The sequence below is a fragment of the Rhamphochromis longiceps genome, linkage group LG22, assembly GCF_057381845.1.
Source record: "Rhamphochromis longiceps isolate RC_006_pf linkage group LG22, R_longiceps_female_GT1.1, whole genome shotgun sequence".
NCBI lineage: Eukaryota > Metazoa > Chordata > Actinopteri > Cichliformes > Cichlidae > Rhamphochromis > Rhamphochromis longiceps.
In genome coordinates this window covers 6,690,107-6,709,708 of record NC_140577.1, presented here as the reverse complement: position 1 = coordinate 6,709,708, position 19,602 = coordinate 6,690,107, and the positions used below count along the sequence as shown (strand labels likewise).

At 42.7% G+C, this 19,602-nt stretch overlaps 1 protein-coding gene across 1 annotated transcript in view; it reads right to left on the bottom strand.

Moving 5' to 3' along the window:
* Window positions 1-19,602, bottom strand: part of erf (Ets2 repressor factor) — a 45,458-nt gene that overhangs the window by 4,892 nt on the left and 20,964 nt on the right. The window contains exons 2-4 of the mRNA XM_085395197.1: window positions 11,804-12,038; window positions 3,670-3,782; window positions 42-946 (exon numbers count right to left, since the gene is read on the bottom strand). Of these exons, the coding sequence (XP_085251323.1) occupies window positions 42-946; window positions 3,670-3,782; window positions 11,804-12,038 (1,253 nt within the window). The remainder of the gene's footprint in view (window positions 1-41; window positions 947-3,669; window positions 3,783-11,803; window positions 12,039-19,602) is intronic.

Below are 19,602 nucleotides of genomic sequence, written 5' to 3'. Positions count from 1 at the left end.
AAACTCAGTTTTGGCTCATGCACGTGTGCTTGGAGACTCACCTTGATATTAGGCGGCCCTCTGCTCAGCAGAGAATTGGTCATCTGACTGGACCCTGTAAACGAGGAGGACTGGCTGGAAGAGGAGGAGGAAGAAGCGGCCATTGAGCTTCCCGCTTCCCTCTGCTTGCGTCCGAGCGGAGGTGGCTGCAGCTTGAACTTGAATGGCGATGGATGCTGGTGTCCTTCCTCTCCGCCTCCGGGCTGCTGACTGAGGGAATGAGAGAGCGGCATGGGTGGGCCGTGGAGGTGATGTGCAGTGGCCGGTTTCTCGGGGGTGGGGCGGTGGGGCTGTGGGATGACGATATTGGGGTAGTGGAGGAATGCTCGGGGGCTGAGGTGGTAGTTGTAGACGGACTGGGTATGAGCCTGTAGGTAGTGCTTCATGTCCTCCGGGTTGAAGGAGAAGTGGGAGCCCAACATGGGGGACGACATGGAGGGGGACGGGGTGTAAGAGAGGTGAGGGGTGGGGGTCATAGACAGGGCTGGGGAGAGAGTTGGGGCCAGCAGACCTCCAGAGCCGGGTAGGGGTGAGATGGGGAATGGGGACAGAGGCTCTGGGTGGACTCTGGGAGCAGGTCTGGGGAGCCCAGGATTTGGGGCTCCACCGTAGACCCTGAACAGAGACTCATGAGGCATGCGGGGGGGAAGGAGACTCCTGAAAGCTCTCTCAGGACCCCCAACCCTGTCCTCTGCACCCACAGCCTCCTCCAGCTCAGAGTTGGTGGAGGTGCCGTCGCTGCAGTCGCTCACGGAGCCGCGGGCCATGCGGCGGCCCACGCTGCTGAACATTCCCGGGCTGCGCAGCTCCTCTGTGGATGAGAGGACCTCGGATGGTGTGGAGGGGGGAAAACGGAAGTGGGTGCCTCCGGACGGCACGGGCGGAGCACTCTGGGGGACTCCTCGGCCTGTGAGGAAGCAAAAATCAAACAGATGTCACCAAGTTTTACATATACATCCTTTCGTCTGTGAACTGGATTAAAAATAAGAGCGAATGCCAGAATAAGATCTTAGCAGGTGAGCTACAGAAACAGGCCATGTTCGAGCTTTCATGTAAATAATGTGCTTTAAAAAACCTCTGAATTTCACTGGAAGCTGGTGAATGGATGCACAGGAGTAATATGAAAGCACTGTGGACTATCTGAAGACAGTTTTCCCAATCCTCCCTGGGCCTAAGTTACCTCAGTCTAGCTCGCAAAACACTGGCTGAAACATCGAGCTGACTTATTTTAGATTTTTACATTTCTAAAATTTCCACAAACTACCCTCTGAACCTGAAGAGAATGGGAAAAGTCACTAATGACAGGAGGTTTTATTTTAACCAGAGGGTCACAGGCGCACACACACAAAAAAACAGCGGGTTACACACTAAGCCACAAGTTCCCTTCTCCTTCGCTCCCCCTCCTCCTCTCCCTCTCCTCGCCAGGGAGACTGTGGCACGGCAATAAATTCTTGGCATCCGAGCACGTGCCAGAATTAAATATTGGAAAAGTTGCTCTTACTGCCATCACAAACATGGGTTGGGCTCTTCTGTTTTTTTTTTCCCCTCCAGAGCTGCTGAGTGAGGTTTCTGAGCACATCTGCCATGTGTGTCAGCGATGACGAGCGCAGAGAGAAAAACTGCATGCGTGCATGTATGTTCGCCGCGTCTGTGCTCACCAATCGATCCAGATTGACGTGGGCGTGCGTGCAACCGTCGCATGAAACCATCATATCACAACATGTCAGTGTGTGGGCCACATCACACGGAGGCTATAATTAAAGTTTCGTGCTGCACTTATGTCACCCCAGGATCTAACGCTCCATATGGGCTGTGTTTACACTGGGTGGCCGGGACCAGAACGAGAGTCGGCTTCGAGACCGGGGCGAAGCTGGGACGTGGCACACTCAGGCGTGCGCGCACAAATTTTACACGCTGTACGTTTCACTAGGATGGCATCCAGCTCAGACTAAAAGAAAAAAAAAAATTAAATTAAATTCAGTGAACGTCATCTGTAACCAAGGCAGGGTGGATTAGTACGTTCGAGTCTTTACCTACAATATTTGTCTTTGGCGAGTAAATTAGTGAGGCCCCCCACCGCACAGACTGGAAACTTTCTCAGACAATAATATTTGAATGTCTGTTATATACACTCTTTTGGGCTTTGTTGGCTTTAAAAGCATTCTTTCTCCGATTTCAAACCAAAGTCAGGGCAATGAAAAGAAAAAGATTTAGATTTGCAGTAGAATATAATCTTCTGTTCATGGCAAACGCGTTGCTGGTATCTTTACTGAGAAATAAGAGAAAAATCGACACCTAAAAACTGTTTTGTATAAAAAAACAACAAAAAACTATGCGAGTCATATTTCGCAGTAGCTGTCAGAAGGTGAGCCAACAAGCCACGTTTATTTAAATCACAGACACTTGAAAACTATTTTTAATAACACTCTTAAACATGCCCCATGTTCAGCTTGAGCCCTTTATCTTTATATGTCACTAAATAAATGGAAATTATCTCTGTTTTCAGTATTCTGAGCACCCAAAATCCTGCTTAAGGGCCCGGAGTATAAATTGAGATAAAATCCAGATAACTACGTGAGCTAACCAAGCTCAGACGAGATGAGCTGAGCATCCATGAGTCTACGAGAAGAGCAGATATTCACTGACATGATACCTGCTGAACCCTCAAGGTTGTCGCCAAATTAACCAACAGGTAAGGATAACATCCTACTACATAAACAAGGTGCAGAGACTGCAACACGAGGTGGTGTCAGTGAAGTGTTAGAAGGGGTGCTGGGGCAGCCTGTGAGCGCGAAAATGTGCCGGATGCAGGAATTGTAGCAGGTCTCAGCACCACATTCGCAAGCTCTACAACACAGTGATGAACTCAGCTAGTCGCTGATTGCTGTAAACCTGTCAGAGCGGAGGCTCGGTGGGAGCAAACACCGCCTCCCCGGGAGCTGCAGTTTCTTTTGCCACGTCAAAAACACGTTAATGCCCAACTGCTCCTGCAAAACTTAAGAATTTCGCCTCCTGCCATCAAGTAAAGTTCATTTATTGGAAATTCCTGCTGCAGCAGCTGAGAAAGCATGTGTACAAGAAAAGAGCACATGTAGGGATGCACAGCTAGGATAATAACATAGTAATAATTAATCTGATCGATTATGGTAATTTAATTATTTAACAGGATTATCAGCTTAAATTATCAAAACATGATGAGAATTTTTAACTTTAAGTAGAAATCCAAAAAAAAAAAAAAAAAAAGGAAAAGAAAAAGAAAAAGAAAACAAGGGGAAAAAAGGAGGTGGAGCTGGTGGGGAAAGAGGCCATCAGGTAGGGATTTATTCCCAGACTAGTGTGTGTTTTAAGACTAAAGTTCACCTCGTAAAGTGTCTCCAACCTCCCACAGCCCCCACCTTGACTGAAAATCACTTTTTTGTGGTGCTAATGAAAGACGTTTTGGCTTTCCACCAAAATAAAAAAGTTTTTCAAAGCTCGCTTTACTCAAAACGTAAAATGCTTTTTTTCTTATCAGATGGGAAAAATATAACATCACTTCAGTTAAGCCCGGTAACAGACTCCTTACATGTGGACCTGCTGAGCCAGGAACAACCCTGTGGTTGAATTAAAAGTGATGTGATGTGTACGTACCAGAGCCCATGTCGATGAAGGGGTAATTGACCAGCACTAGCTTGTTGAAGTTGAACTTGTAGGTGAATCTCTTCCCTTTGGTCTTGTGTAGGATCCTCTTGTTGTAGTAGTATCTGAAGAGAGAATGACAAAAAACAATGTTATGTCCCAGCACGCTAACATATCTTAAGTAACATGTAGTAAAACTTTGATTGTGGCCGCTTTTGTTGTAGTCTCGCATTTAAAGGAGTGTGAAAGCACGGATAAGCACAGCGCTGAGCTGCCACAGAACGATAAGACACCAGTGATAACTCACTCGTTAGCCAACATGTTTGCCTGTATATCAGAAACACTAAGTCTGCAGCCCCTTTGTGGATATTAAAACCAAATCAAAGCTCAGCTGTCTTCTAGAAGTTGTGCATAGTGGTGTAAAATGAGCGGAAAGATGTTTAGAGTCATTACAAGATTTTCAGCTCTTAAAATAAGGAGAGAAAAAAAAACTACAGGAACATAAAACACGAACAGCCGCTGCATTCAACCTCAGGGTCACAAACAGGCTTTCAACTTACCAAGACTTTCATGTTCAATGTTGATTTTCATGCTTAATGTTACAGAATTGGTGTTTTTGGCCATGTTAAATCAAACCGACAAACAATAAGCCCAATGTGTGGCTGTTCAGAGCCCTCCCTGCGTCGTAGCTTTACACTGCTCAGTGTACAGCAGACAATTAAACAAGCTGTTCGCAGTTAAATTCCAGCTCTCTCTGGGATTACTTAAGGAAGTGAGACAGCCGTTCAGACTCCGTCTTACCCAGGCGGCTCCATTAGTAAGGCTGTATTAGTCATCGTCAATACACACAGCGATGCAGAGGAGTGAATAGCGAGCTCTGAAAGACGATAAAATGGCTCCCTGTGACTCACCGATAGCCTCGGGAACAAACTACATTCATATTTCTTTACAAAAAACTTGGGCATCAGTGTCTCTCATTCAGCTGTGACCGGTCACTTCAATGTGAGAAATCTAAGAAGCTGTTCATCATTATCGGAGGCATCATGTGCAGATGAGCTCAGTGGTTACATATTAAGAGAGAAATATGGATTTCTGTGAATACAGAGCTAAAAATAAGCCTCTTAGTGTTAATAAATTGTATTGAGCTGCTCTCCGGCGTCGGAGGTGGCTGAATATAAAACGCTACGAGTATTTTGCTTGTGTGCCTGCCTCTAATGCGGCCATTGATCCATATATAACCGTTCACGTAGAAAGATCAATAGTTTATTTGTGGACAAATAACATGCATACATAACCCAAGAGCCAAACACGTGCAGTTGAAACAGCCGGAATACGTTTATATTAACTGTGCAGTGATGTAACTGCAAAGTGAAATATTCTTCCAATCAATGAGTCACGCTGCAAGTGACAGAAAGCCAATAATCATGGATGTAATATTAGTGGTAATAATGAAGCTGCTCCTGTGTGAGCATTAGTCAGAGGAGTCTGGAACAAGTGAGAACAACCGTGAGTGAAACAGGAGCTCACCCAGCCCCTCAGCGACTCAATGAGTGGAGGGCCTCTTCTGACAGCCGACTGCTACGCACGCCCACGCAGATGTAACGCAGACACACACACACAGCACTACAGGCAGATATACAACAGGCACAAAGGCTCAAACATACGACGCAGGCAGAAAACAGGCAAGCCAACAACAAAAACTACCGACATGCACAGCAAACTAGAGGGAAAACAGAAAAAGGTGAAAAACAAGGGACACCACCTTTCAACGCTCAGGTTTTATGTATCAGGACATCTTTAAAAAAATCTAAGATAAATGTGTGACACATCATTTTAGGTTTTCTAAATCCCGTTGGGTTTGTGTAAGGATAAAAATCTATAGAGAAATCATGTGAATTAGGGAGCAGCTGAAAGAAGCTTTTTCTGTCAGTTTACTTTGACGGAGCTGCCAAACGACGGCTCATTTCCACACAGCTTTACTGTCCTTTATGCATCACAGTAACTTAACAATAAAAGGTGTTAAGAAGAAATACTTTAGTTAGTGCTTTGGGTGCACACGCCTCTCAGGGTGCGACTAGGCAATGAATCAGTATTACCTTTCTTCTACTCGTTGGCCATTTAATAAATCAAATTACGTATTAAACCTCTGTAAATTAAACCTTGCGTTAAGAAAAACAAAGATTTTGGTGGACGCCTCAATCTTTTGTGCAAGCCTTCAGCCTCACAACAATAAAGTTTTTTTATTTCCTTCCTCCTTCTGTAAAGTAGCTGATTTGAAATATGAAGTCAAATCACAATCAAATGGCATCTACTGCTATTTGTTTCCACACTTGAGAACTATGTAGAGGTGAAAAATTAACAGGAGCGTGCAGGCAAAACCCAGTGCAAACAAAAAAGGTGGAAAAACTCATAACAAATCAGTATACACACACACACACACAGCATTGAATGGCAGGATCTGTGTGTGGGTCTTAATAATATCAGGGCTGTGCGTGCTGTGAAAGCTGGTGGACATAATGTTCGCTGACATGATAAATGGAAGGCACTTTGAACAAATCGGGGAAAAGGGCAGGCACATATGTGTGAAAGAAACACGCATACACAATCTCAAACAGCACCGAGTCAACATGGGGCAGCCAGTCTCACATCGTGGGGCCCCGGTTCTCTCGAGGCCTCGTGGTCTTTGAACTTCCTTCAAACAAACTAGAAAGGACTTTGGACCGTACAGACGCGACTTCTCTGCAGCGAACGCACATGCAGATATGAAGGAGCCCAAAAACACATACGCTCGATAACACGCACCGAATGAAGAAACGTTCATGTGTGTACCGGCGCGTGTTTGCTTCAAAAGGCGGCGAGAAGCATCAATCAAAGATGAAGAGGACTTTCTTCTGACGACGTCAGAATTAATTAACAGCTCGTTGTTAAAAAGGTTTAGAAAACCACAGAAAAGGCATTCACAGCAGAGCCTGGCTCCAGCTGCTCCTTGATGTGAAACACTGAGAGCAGGGAGAAAGTAACTGCTGAGATATCAAACTGACTGTTAATATACTGTTAATTCTCTGTGGCTTAGTTCCTTCGTGGGGATAAGAGCCCTGTAATGCCCACACTCACATTTGGTCTGTTTTTGTGTATTAGCAACAAGTTTAATAAGTTTCAGTTCACAGAGGACATCAAAGGGGCTCCCAGTTTATCACCCAGTGGTTTCAGACTGAACTTAAAGGACAATGCTGCCAAATATTTCCTGATGTGTTGTCACTTCAGATGGTTTTTCCTCTATGCTCAAAATAGGTCTTTGCAGGGGGTAACAGCACACATGGGCACCATTGGCCTGCACAGAGTTAAGGCAATGAGTCTGCTGCTTTACTTAGCAGTTGTTAGTGCGTTCTGTTATTTTGGGCCATTTGGTAAACAGAATGGCTTCATTTACTCATAAAACCTAACTTTAAAAAAAGAATATACAGTTTGGTGACTTGACTTTGATGCAACCACACTTTCACCAAAAACTGCTAGTACTGATTGTCTTTTAAACATGTTAAGCTTGAAATGCTCCTACAGTGGGGATTAAAATCCGAGCCTTTATGATGTACAATGACTTCTTAGTGATGGATTTGTTGTGTATTTGGCTGCAAGTGGTTGAATCTCTCTTAATTTCCAAGCTCAGTGGTAGCCAACTAGTTAGTCCCAGCCTCTCTCATTATGTCTTCCCTAATGCCTGGCTCAATGGCCTCATCATTGAATCTTTAGAGAGGATCTTGTCTTCGAGTTGGGGTTACAAACTCTTCAGGACAGTGCAATAACAAGAACTATCAGAAGGTGGAAATGTGGACATTTCAGAAGCGTAACATTTTGTCTGCTCCAAGTCTTTTATTTTGAAAACTGACCGGACTCTCTGCCGTTCCTGGGTGTGACTTCCTGTACTGATACGCTCTGCGCAGCTTTATGAAGCTTTTGTTTCGGACACTATTGAGCAACATGCAGACGATTGCTTCTTCTGAAATGCAAGCATTATCCGGCGTAGGTGCAATTAGCTGCGCTGGAGCTCGAAAGAATCGATGCGGTGCTTGTTGTTTGTCTCGCTTAATGCATTCGACAAAAAAGTAGTCAGCAAAAATAAAAATAAAAAAAGATTAGGGGATTGTGGCGGATGTGTGTACGCGCTAGCCACCCTACCCATACAACCTCAAACGGAAGTTAAAATGAGTCAGAAACACCAACTTGTGTTGCACTGGTTATCTTTATTGTTGGGTATACTAACAGCCAACCAATGCTGCAAAATAAATACTTGATTCTAATTTGAAAATCATCATCGTCCCTTTCTGATCAACAAACTGGTGTTGATATCTGAATTCAAGCTTGGAAAGCATCGCTTTAAATATGCAGGCATATGAAGTTATGTTGGAAAAAATAAAGTTGAAGCAACAAACAACACAGATGGGCTGGAGGAGGGCTGACATATAACAAGGTGTTAAGTGTTTGTGTGTGTTTGTAGGAGCGCGCGCGTGTGTGTATGTGTGGTGACGAGGCAGCATAACTAGTCATCACCATAGCAAACTATATCCCACACCAACCTACAACACAGGAGGCGACACCAGTGACTGGATGTGTGCGTGTTCACAAGAACAGACTGGAAGCTAAATAACAATTTGCAGCATCCCACATGTGCTCTGCAGAGGGTGAAGGTGTATGTTTCTAAATCGGCTGACACCCTGGAGTTTCAGCATGCCGCGCAGATGCACAAATCACGACTACACACCAGTTGTTTTTTTTTTCCCCTTTCTTCCACCTCGCAAACTGTTGAAAATCAAACAAAATCTACATCAAAGTTACGAAAAAGGCAGAAAAAAAAAAAAAAAAAAAAGAGCTCAAACTAAGTAAGAAATGTAGCTAAATGTCTTTATGATGAATTATTACTGAACAATAAACAGAAATCTGAAAAGAATTATGAAGAAAAAAAGCTTTCCCCCCCATAGTTTAGAGTCTGTCTGCTGTCTCTCACTGTAAAATAGAGCACAGTTCATGGTAAACTATGATGAAAGCTATTCTTCAGCTCCAATTTTTCAAATATCATTCGAGTTTGTTTTCAACACCTGCAAGTTCAAATGAACAGAAAACAAAAAAGAGACTCGGTATAATTTAAAAATAAATCATAGTCCAATTCTGTTGTGTGTGAATGGACCGTTATCCTAACCCTGTGGTTTGATGTACTTTACTACCCTCAAAGAGGATCCATTTGAAAAATCAATCCAGCACACTTTACTGAGTTTGTTCACCCGAGGTTCAAAACAACACGATTCAAGCTGCTGTAACTTAACATTTATGAAACTGTCTACCCTCCTGCGTTGTGAATAGATTTCATAAAAACAAAATTTTCCAAAGTCGAAGCACCCATTTTGAGTGAACGATAGGTTATAGGCTAATAAAACAAAGCACAAGTTGTCACATGATTCGGAAGGCACTGTGGGCATTGTAGGGATTCTGGGCTCAGCCAATCAGAGCCAGCGGATTTCGTTACACGGGCATTTTGCCGTAACACGGGCAGAAATATTGCCGTCAAGTGCCTTCGTAACTTGAATTTTTTGTTAAATGGGGCATTCATAAGTCGGGGTTCCACTGTATATGGCTTAGCATTAGTATCAGCTAGCTGGGAAAAGCTGGCTGTTTTTCATTGGTGTTAATAGATCAACAAATACGAGCCATCCTAGCTCTCCAGTCCTGATGTGGAATGGATAAAACTCAGGTGTAACGAGGCTCGGCTTTGGTGATGAAGGCTTCTACAGCAGTACGGAAAAGTGAGTAGACCTAAGCTTACTTTAAGCTTAGCTACAGGTTGGTTACTTGGGATGTTAGTGGTGACCAACTGAATAATTTAGAGGGGGGAAAAAATAAATAAATTTAAAGTAAATAGAAACCATCATTAACCCTTTAAGACCTACCATAGAACCAAGTCCGCCAGAGCTTATATTATATTTTTACATGCTGTAGTGCCATTTTTGGGAGCATTTCAAGTTGCTATACATCAATACAACCATTATAGCCCAGATTTTAATAATATGTATTCATTAAGTGCATAGTAATTACATAAATTGCAAAAAAGTGCAATAAACTACAAAAAAATTGAAAATCGTTTTTGATTTTTTAACATATATTTGTAGTTAGAGAAATTTAAGAGTCTTATCCCTCAAAACTGTAAATACAAAAAAGTTGCACAAAATAGTTTCCCACCACAGGAAATTTATTTTGAGTGTCTTCATAGTTTTATTTTTGAAATACACCAATTTTTATACACTGCAGGAAAAATGAAAATAAATATTATACTGCAAATTTGCAAAAAAGCACCATATGCATCAAAATAAACTATTTCCAGCAGTGCAATATGAGTCCTAAGAATCCCAGAAACGACACAGAAAGTCATAAAGTCAAAGATAACTTTTAAAAAGAGCAGTATAGGCCCTGAGGCCCTGATCGCAAAAAAGACTACATTTCCGCGAAAATGACGTCACTTCCGGTTTCGGGCAGGTAATGGCGGAAATGCAAAAGTTCGCGCTGACGTCTATTCCAACGTAGGAAGTGTTTTGAACAGCTGATCAGATCGGTAAAGCGTGTTTCTGGAATATTATGTTTTTGTTCCTGCAAGCGCTTTTTATGCAGTTTTTGCAAAGCTTTATGTGGAAGGAAACCGTGACCTAGGACAAGCTGATGGCATCAGATGTAAGTACAACTCCTCCGGTTTCATATGCAAAAAAAATTTTTGCGCTAGCTTACGTGGTTGCAGTGCTACTGGGATTTAAAAATAGTTACGCATAACAGAGCGTTCCCGCTCCGATCGGCTCTAAAGGGTTAACCTAATGTGTTGCAGCTTACTCCGACACAGTCTAAAGCTCATTAAAGTAGTGCAGATCTGAACTGGACTGATCTTAGAAACAACAGGTAACTGTGCTTATGATTTACTAAAATAATAAACCAACCTGGCGCCAACTAGCAAGCACAGCAAAGGTTAACTTTTTAATTTCACACTTTCAGACCTTTTAAGCAACACTTTTCATTAAATCAAGGACAAAACTAAACACTTTCCAAATGGGGAAAAGGTCACTTCAGATAAAGTATGTTGTTCATCATTTCCAGGAACACTTTTAATCATCAGGAGTTACAATTATCCTCAAGCCATTTGCTGTTAAAATTGCATCTTTCATTTCCGTAAACTAATGAGCAGACTGGCTGCCGAACGTCTTCTTCATCATCAGGTTCAGGTGTCTCTGTTTGAGTGTTTGCCAGCCAAAGACTTCTGCACTTCTTTTAAAAAACAAACAAACAAACCATTTTAGGTCTATTGCCAACTATCCCCTGTATATATTTACACAGGCAGCCATCACCAAAAAGGTTAAACTACAAAGACAAAAGCTGTTTTAATAACAAGTGTTTAAATATACTTTTATCTTTTCTGCTTATAAACAACTATGTTAAGTATTCACTGACTATATGTGAACAAGGTTAACCATGATTGGGTGCAGCCTGTTGGATCAGAAACAGTCCCACTCACCAAGTGTGAGAGTGTGAAATAAGTGGCATTGTGTGGCAAAAATTCTCCATGTGCAATGAAAATAACACATTTCAAACTGAATTTAGAGCAAAGACACAAATTTTAAGGGATTTTTTTTTCAACCAACTATGTATCACATTTATTTTAAAAGACTTCAGGGACCTGCGATCATCCGGAGTCAAGTATTGGGTGACCAGATAATGAGTGAAAATTAGAAGCATCGAGGACAAAAGTTCCTGTCTGGAGTTGAACCTTAAACCCTTGAGGCACAAAAGGGGAGCCACTACAAACACGCAGTAATTCATGTTGGTAGTATCAGCAAGTTTCATCCCTGAGAATGACTGCAGGGTGTAATGCATAATGGATTTTCCTCTAAGAGAGTAAAGGAGTAAAAAATAAAAATAAAATAAACTGAGGGAACCATTAAAGCACAATCCAGACTCATCTCATGTGTGGAAAATATTGTTCATAAATGCGAGTTGCAGTCTTGTTTGAATGGTTAAAGTCTTGCTGAAGGTGTGTTTCAAAATATAAAGTGAACCGTGTTTGAGAAGCTGACGCCTGTTAGACCCGTGTTAAAACCATCCCTCCACTCTTTAGTCCCACCTGAGTGCTCTGCTGAGCTTGTCGTAGTTCATCTGCGGTTTACACTTCCTCGCCCCCCACAGGCGGGCCACCTCGTCTGGGTCCTTGATGACAAACTCTCCGTAGTCTCCCTGCCAGGCGATGACATCATGGTACTCCTCTTTCCGGAGCAGCTCCAGAATGAAGTGCCACAGCTGGATCTGCCTGGAGCCCGGGCTCGACTCTGGCTTGTAGGCCCACTCTGGGAAGGCAAACCCTGGGGTGAAAGAGAGAGGCGTTCAGATGGATGATCGTGACAAGGAAAAGTCTTGTGTTTGAGTCATGTTATTGGTGATCTGCATGTGATTAACTATGATCCCTCTGAAGCCTTTAATTGTCGACTGGACTGGACTGCGGCCATTTTGTTGCCAGGGTCAACATCACAACAGCTGTAAACTGCTTTTGTTTAAAGCTAATACCCCTCAGGATTTTAAACTATGAGCATAACAGGTGACAAAGGAACTGTGCTAAGCTAGGGGAGGGGAATATTTGAGAAAGGATATAAGACACAAGATTGATGGGAGCAAAAAAAAAAAAACTTGAAGAAATCCCCAAACATCTCCTTGCAAGGCTTTGGTGCCTCAGCGAAAGCTGGTGATGAGCACTTTCGGTTAAATCTGTTCCCACAGATTGCAGTCATATCAAATCTTCCCCTGCTATCAGCATCAAAGCTGGAAAATCAGCAGTGTTACAACAGATTAACAGGCCTTGAAATATGCACAGACAAAATATAAGCTGTGGTTTTTTATAACTGCTATCAGAGCACAATCTCACCAGAGCACACGCACTATTACCCGAAAGTTTAAAGTATAGGCTTTGTGTTGTAAAGCAGTGGGTGGCAGTAAAAGACTCAACACCACTTCTACAGAAGGCCAGGCTGAAAGGCTGCATAGCAAAGGGGCACGCGCACACACGCACACAAACACACCTTATTAGGACCAGATGTGCCTTGGCAATCAGGCTGAGAAAGCTGAGGGTGGGAAACATATGGGCACAATATAACAATGTTAAATTTTGTGAGTGTGTGTGTGTGTGTTTATGTAACTGTAAAGAAACACACTATCCTAAATACCAAGGTTACAATCAGTTTCCCACACTCTACAAAGTCTGTCATATCTATACAGCAATGACGGCGAACTGTTAACAACGATATGCTCAAGGCTGCTGGACTGTAACGCTGTGTGACGTGGCCCGTTGAACCAAGTTTGATTAAACTGCAAGACACTCATGCTGAAAGGTAGGTGCCATTGCATAACCATGCTATGCAGAAAGCCATGCGATGTATAAGAGTATGCAACCAACAAATTGGCGCAGTAAACTGGGAAATACTTATTTCTTTTTATCCTTTATGGCCCTGTCAACATGTGAGAGGAAAGCGCTCTGGGGCAGCACCATAAAAGCAGCCAATAACACAAAAAACAACCACACAAAATAGGCGAAACACCAGATGAAAACCAGATAAGATGACATTAAAACAGAAAAGAGGGGCATAAGCTGTGAGAATCAATAAAAAGGTGCACACCTGGTAACTAAACTCCAGTATGTGGACCTGGGGTCCAGATGTTGATTCAAATCAATTAGGACTTTTTCCATTGCGCTTCGCTTGTTGTCTTCACTGACTGTTTACTGGGATGGGGATCAGTTATGAATAGGTTTTCTTTAAGACTGTTGTTACACTATTAGAGGTTTAGTTATTGTTGCAAACTGTAGTATCATAGGGATTTTTGTAAGTTGTGGATGACGCCTTGCCATTGAATGAGCTCACTGGCCCTTCGGCTGCATGGGCCAAAATGAAGCCATGTTGAGAATAAATCAAAGAAACTCAGTGTCACAGCACTGTCTGAGGAAAATGGCTGTAAATCTGATGATGGCTCAGACCTGTGACTCTTTAACAGTGCTTCATTCATAGCTGCAGGAAACTGCATTCATGAGTTACAACACAAGAGCTCACACTCCTAAAAGTCCAAACATTATGTCCTTCATGCTGTAGCTACATAATAACTGCAAACTCATCTGAAGCCCTACGCTGTAACCTTATGTGCACCTCACCTATCAGTGAGAAAATAACAATCATTGTCTTTATGTAATGAATGAGAACCATAGAATCAAAATCAAGACTAACAAATGTCAGCAAATTCCTGGAAGGCGATTGCGTAATGAACATGAGGGAATCTACAAAGAAGTAGATTGAAAAGAGTAGAGACCCATGAGGGAAAGAAGTCAGAGCATTTTATTAGTTTCTGTCAGCTGGCATTGCACATAAAACACCAGGACCACAAGGTAATTAATACATAATGCATCAGCACAAATGCCAGCAATGACATCGGCCACTTGCGTAGGTTACGTCGTAGGCCCTACAAAGTCTGCCTGCAGAAGTCTAAAACAGGCCCAAGGCTGTAGGTTTGGCCTTCTCTAGAAGAGAGAGATCAGAATGTTGCCTTTGTATGAATGTTTTACGAACCGAGCCAAACAGCATGCAGACATATTATGTTTTGGGTCTGGCACCCAAAATAATTAGCCTGGATCTGTGCACACTTGCTCTTTTCTTTGAAATAAACAAAACAGCAGACGCCAGTTTATCAAAAAATGTACTTTTTTTAATCGGAGCAGAAAGGGGCTTTTTACAGTGTTTCTGTCAAAAGGTCATTTTTGCTACAGAGGTGTTTGTATCTATTTGAGTCCTTCACTGTGAACCAGTTAAAAGTGCAACAAATGACAGAAACAAATCATGTGTGAAGGTGTTTTGTGAAGCTTGAGTGGATGACAAACTCTACAGTGGGTCACATCATCCCTAACCACACACACACAAACAGGTAGCACATCCTCAACACACCGTGTGATTTGCTTTCACATACAACTGCCTGTGCTGATACTGTTCGCAGTGCTGCGATACATTCAAATTCAGACCACAGCGGTGCTTGTGTTTACAATCCACTTTGAAATTAACATGTGTTTTCTCTAACAGATCACATTTTATTAGCAGGTGTAAATGGAGTCAAAGTGAGTCATGGAAAAACTAACCCAGTTGGAAACCAAAGTCCACTATCAGGTGTGCAAAGTGGAGCTGGGCCTCACCATGAATACATAAGTCAGGGAAATGGCGGTGTAAGTATCAGCTGCAGAAGCAGACCGTATCAGTAATGCATAACCGACCAAAACTGGCAACATCTAACCACAACAAAAGACAGTGCGTAAACTAAGACCTATGGAGACATCAGTCATACAGAGAGAAAGAAAGCCACAAAAAGGCACTTGGCTGATGTTTACAATACACAGCGCAGCCACATAACAAGAAGTCATATACACATACCACTCAACCATGGAAGCAGATCCTTTAGAGCATGAAAAACTATTCATAATATCATCACAGGACTTCAAATTCTGCAAACACCGGCATGCTGCCACACTGGTGCAAGCTCCTTGTGCATCAACATCTGGCTAAGTAACGGAGACACACCAGTTGAGTAATGTTCAAATTTAAGAACATTTTGTTGTTCAGCACACTCCAAATCTTGCAAGAAAACTTCACAGCACTGCTTCGTCTACTAAACCAAAAGTAATACATGCTATCACTCATCACGCCCCCCCATCTCTCTCCCATCAAATGAATGTGATATTTCATAAATGTTCCTGCATCAAGGGGTTCAATCCATAAGCCTGAGTCATCACATCACAGTGATGGAGACATTTTATGAATTCAAACTGACTGACCTAACCAAGTGCATTAGTCATCTAAATTTGTATTGCAACATTTTTTTTTTTATTCATGGACGGTCAGAGTAGCTCTGCATGATTCACGGTTCAAAATAATCTTTAACTTGCAGTCGGGCCTCGCTGCAGCCTCTCAGTTCATTGACTGTGAGCCATACTAGCTATACCACCTTCGTTTTAGCAACCTTTCTTTTGATTGGCTGCCCCTCTTAACATAATGTTTCAGCAATAGGTAGGTGGTACAACAGTTATATAATTCAGCTATTTGCCTTCACTTATCTCACACAGATTTTGGAGTTACAAAAAGAAAAAAGGGGGCTTGAGAAAGTTTGGTCCTGTTGAATACGAGTAACCAACACTGCAACTTTGTTTATACATGTGACAGAAACTAAAGGAGTGCAAGTTTTCTGACGTGACTTTCACTCTCCAAATCTGCAAATATACTGGCTACAACTATAAGTATTTTCTTTTTTTTAAAGTTGGCAGCTAAAAAACTCAAGCAATCGTAAGGAAGAGTAAAAAATATCCTGAAAAACAGGCGCGCTCCCGGTGACTAATAAACAACATGCTGCTATCTGATCTCCAATGGTGCTCGGAGAGAGAGCCAAAAGACAGACGAGCTGGCTGTGATAGTCGCTAACAGCCATTTGAAGGCAGATTACTAATGGGGTACAAGCATATGATTCATACAGCGGACAATAAGGCTCTTGTCACTGGGGACAGGTTAGGCGTTGTGACACAATCGCCGATGAAAAACACACATGTGCACATGTAGTACATGCACAGATGCCCGGTGACACATACAACGCACAGCGGGGAGGAGGGGATTGAATCAAAGTGGGCGAGCTAATATCTCGCAAAGTACACAGATACACAACACAGGTTAGTGGCGAGAGGTAAGTGGGTTCATGCGTGGGTGCACAGAGCACACAGACAAAGAACACAGAAATAGCAACCATGCCCACTGCATGTGTTGCAGATGTCCCTGCTGACTCATAGCTCGTTCGTTTTGTCGTTCGCCTTTCACAGATTCCGCCTTTCTCCCCCTCAACACCGCAGCCATCGCTTCCTTTCTTCATTTCTTTTCTCTTTCATACTGTCCCTCCCTCCCTCCCTCCCTCCCTCCCTCCCTCACTCAGCCTCTAAGACACACAGTCTCCTAGCAACAAAAGCTTTTAGCTCTAAAAATAAATGGCCGAGTCACGACAAACAAGACAAAATATGATTCGATTACTGAAACTTGCCAAAAGAGTTTTGAGTTTGCAGCGCAGAGTCAGAGAGCTGCAGCGTGAGGGTGTGATCTGTCTAAAGCCGCTTGGCCAGAAGAGCCCTGCTTCACTGTCACGCCGTGTTTACAAAACACACGTTGGCCTGTCCTGAAAGCACTGTAGAGGCACGCTTTTACCATCACAACGATAAATCTGCATTAAAAGTACTGTACACAGTTTACATCTCAGTTCAAAAGAGACACAAGACCTGTTCATTCACGCCTCCTAAACTGATTCAGAAGCAACACAGACGGACCCAGAAAGCCAGACAGCAAGCACCGCTGATGGTGCAGCATTTCAACAGATGCACCAATGAGGGTCCAGTTGGAGGTGCATCTGTTACAGCTGGTGGTTACCGCAGTGCGAGTAAAAACACACACTGAGGCTAAAAGCCAGAGAGGTGGAGATCAAAAAGACTAGAGAAGCAATAAAACTTTGACTCATACAAACTATGACCACCCCTAGGAATCTAGCGCACCCTAAACTTTATGACACGCTTCTAATTAATCTTGTTTAAGAATATTAGGGTTTCAAAATAATAATGAAGGAGACCCCCTCACGTAACTAGTAATAAAAGCACAATTGCTTCTGATAGCGGTACAAAGAAAGTTTTTTGGCTCAAAAATTGCCATTTGAGGGCCGACTTCACATCCATAGCTGCTCAGCATTTTGTTATTTTTTCTCCTTTCAATTTAAGCCAATTAAAACTGTTTAAAATGACTTATTACAGTCCTGGTAAAGCCAAAACCAAAATGTCATTGTGCATGCAGGAAGAACCCTGTCAAACTGCAAGTATTAGAGAGCCGCCTAGTGCAGACTCTTAGGCTGACTGTAGTTCTTCTAGTGGCCACTTGAAGCTGGCTCCAAAAGCAAGTAAATCTAATGCTAGGCCCAGTTTAACAGCATTAAAATGTATATTAACAAAAACGAACTAACAAAAACTAAACCTTTGTTTAGTTTCCCCCTTCATAAAAAACTGTGCAATGAATTAGTTTTTACAACTCATCCAATTGTTTCGTAGAATTTGGGGCGTGGCCACTGGGAATGACAAGTAATCAGTGTCTGCTCAGAGTGGTACAGTCCTTCCAAGAAGTTTGTGCTTCCGCTGCACCCATAGACTTTATTATCCGGCTGGCCACGCCTGATAGTATAACTTCAGAGACGTAATACCAAAATTTAAAAAACCTGAAGTCAACCGACCAGTCATGACCAAAGAGCAAAGCCTTGTACTTCAAGTAAAAGATCCTCCACTACTGATCTCTATTGTTAAGTGTGCATGTAAAAACATATGCAGAAAATGTGTCTTGTGTGTGCTTTTGCTGGCAGTTTTGCTGTTTTTATTCACACTAGAGCTGTGTACAAAGTGTTAGAGAAGTGTTATGGGACTGTAAACACGCCATATTCCAGAGAAACTCTTAAAAAGAAAAAAATTTGGAATCTTTTTTTAAACATAATGCCAACATGTGAAACTCGTCGAGCTTAGAGAAATACTCCTCAGCAGCAAGTAAAGTGTTAACATGTCTGAGCTATTAAGCAGCTTGTTTTATGGCTGCTCTGGTTTAGTCCACGGCTGATGGCGCAGGAGGCCACAAGTCAGTGAAAACTTAAGTAGACAAAGGGGAAAAAAACCCTTGTACTATCTGGCAAACTTTGCTCCAGACAGGAAGAATTTCTGATTGTCGGGCAGAGGGGGGAAGCACACGATTTCAGGCCTCGCTGGAGTCTATATATAGCCAAGTACAGGGCATTAAAACTCATTTACTATTAGCCTGCAGTCCCAAGCCACCTGCGTGCTCCCATCCAAGAGAAACACACAATCTGTGCAGCAATAATCACAGGGTGAGCGGGTTTAACACGCAGGTCTGCTTTTCTTACGGACTCTGACGTCACTCCAGTTGGAACGGTACTCATAATGACCGATAACCATCACTGGGGTATTGTCCAAAAAGGCCTGCAGCCGCTGAGCCCAAACACAGGCTGCCTCTTTCTCTCCAACAAGTTTCTTTAACATGCTGTTAATTCTATCCATCTATCCCCCCGTTTATTTTTCCCTCCCTTCCTCCTATTCTTTGGCGGACCTATATTTAGCTACTGGAAAGGTCGGTGTGTGTCTGTCTGCAGGGTAATGATCCAGGGCCATGGAGAGAGACCCACAGAGGTAGCTGACCAGGCTCAAATCTCTGAGGAGGCTGGCTCACTGCTGAAATCTGGATTTTTATTTATTTATTTTTAAATCAGTGCAGGGATCAGGATAACACATAAAGGCAGGAAACAAATGGGTACAGAGCAGGAAACGGGGAATCTCTGCTGGGCGTTAACGGCACTGGCATCTGCAGAAAGTCATATTTTGGAGGAAAACGCAAATAAACACATGCGAAAAGAATTAAGATAAAGTTTAAACTTCACTTAACACTTAACTGCCACTCTATAGGATCTCCAAATTAAAGGATTTAAATGATGCAGAGAATCTATATTAAAAAGGATAGTGAATTTAAATCACTTGAGTTTAAGGTGATTGACTATTAACGATACACACCAAGTTAACTATCCCTCTTCAACACAACAGACAGTCTAACTCTGCTCTAATGAGGAGTCCTGAGCCTTAAACTACTGTTTAAAAACTCCGCTCCTCACTGAGCTGATCTCATAATTACCCATAAAGGATGGAGTTCAGAATCGAGGAGCCAGCGGCTTAAAGGCAGGGAGGAGTCGTGGAAAACGGATGGGACGAGGAAGGAAGAAATCAGGTGGAAACGCAGACAAGAGAGTGAGGAAGAGGAAGAAAGGTGAAAGAAAAGAAAG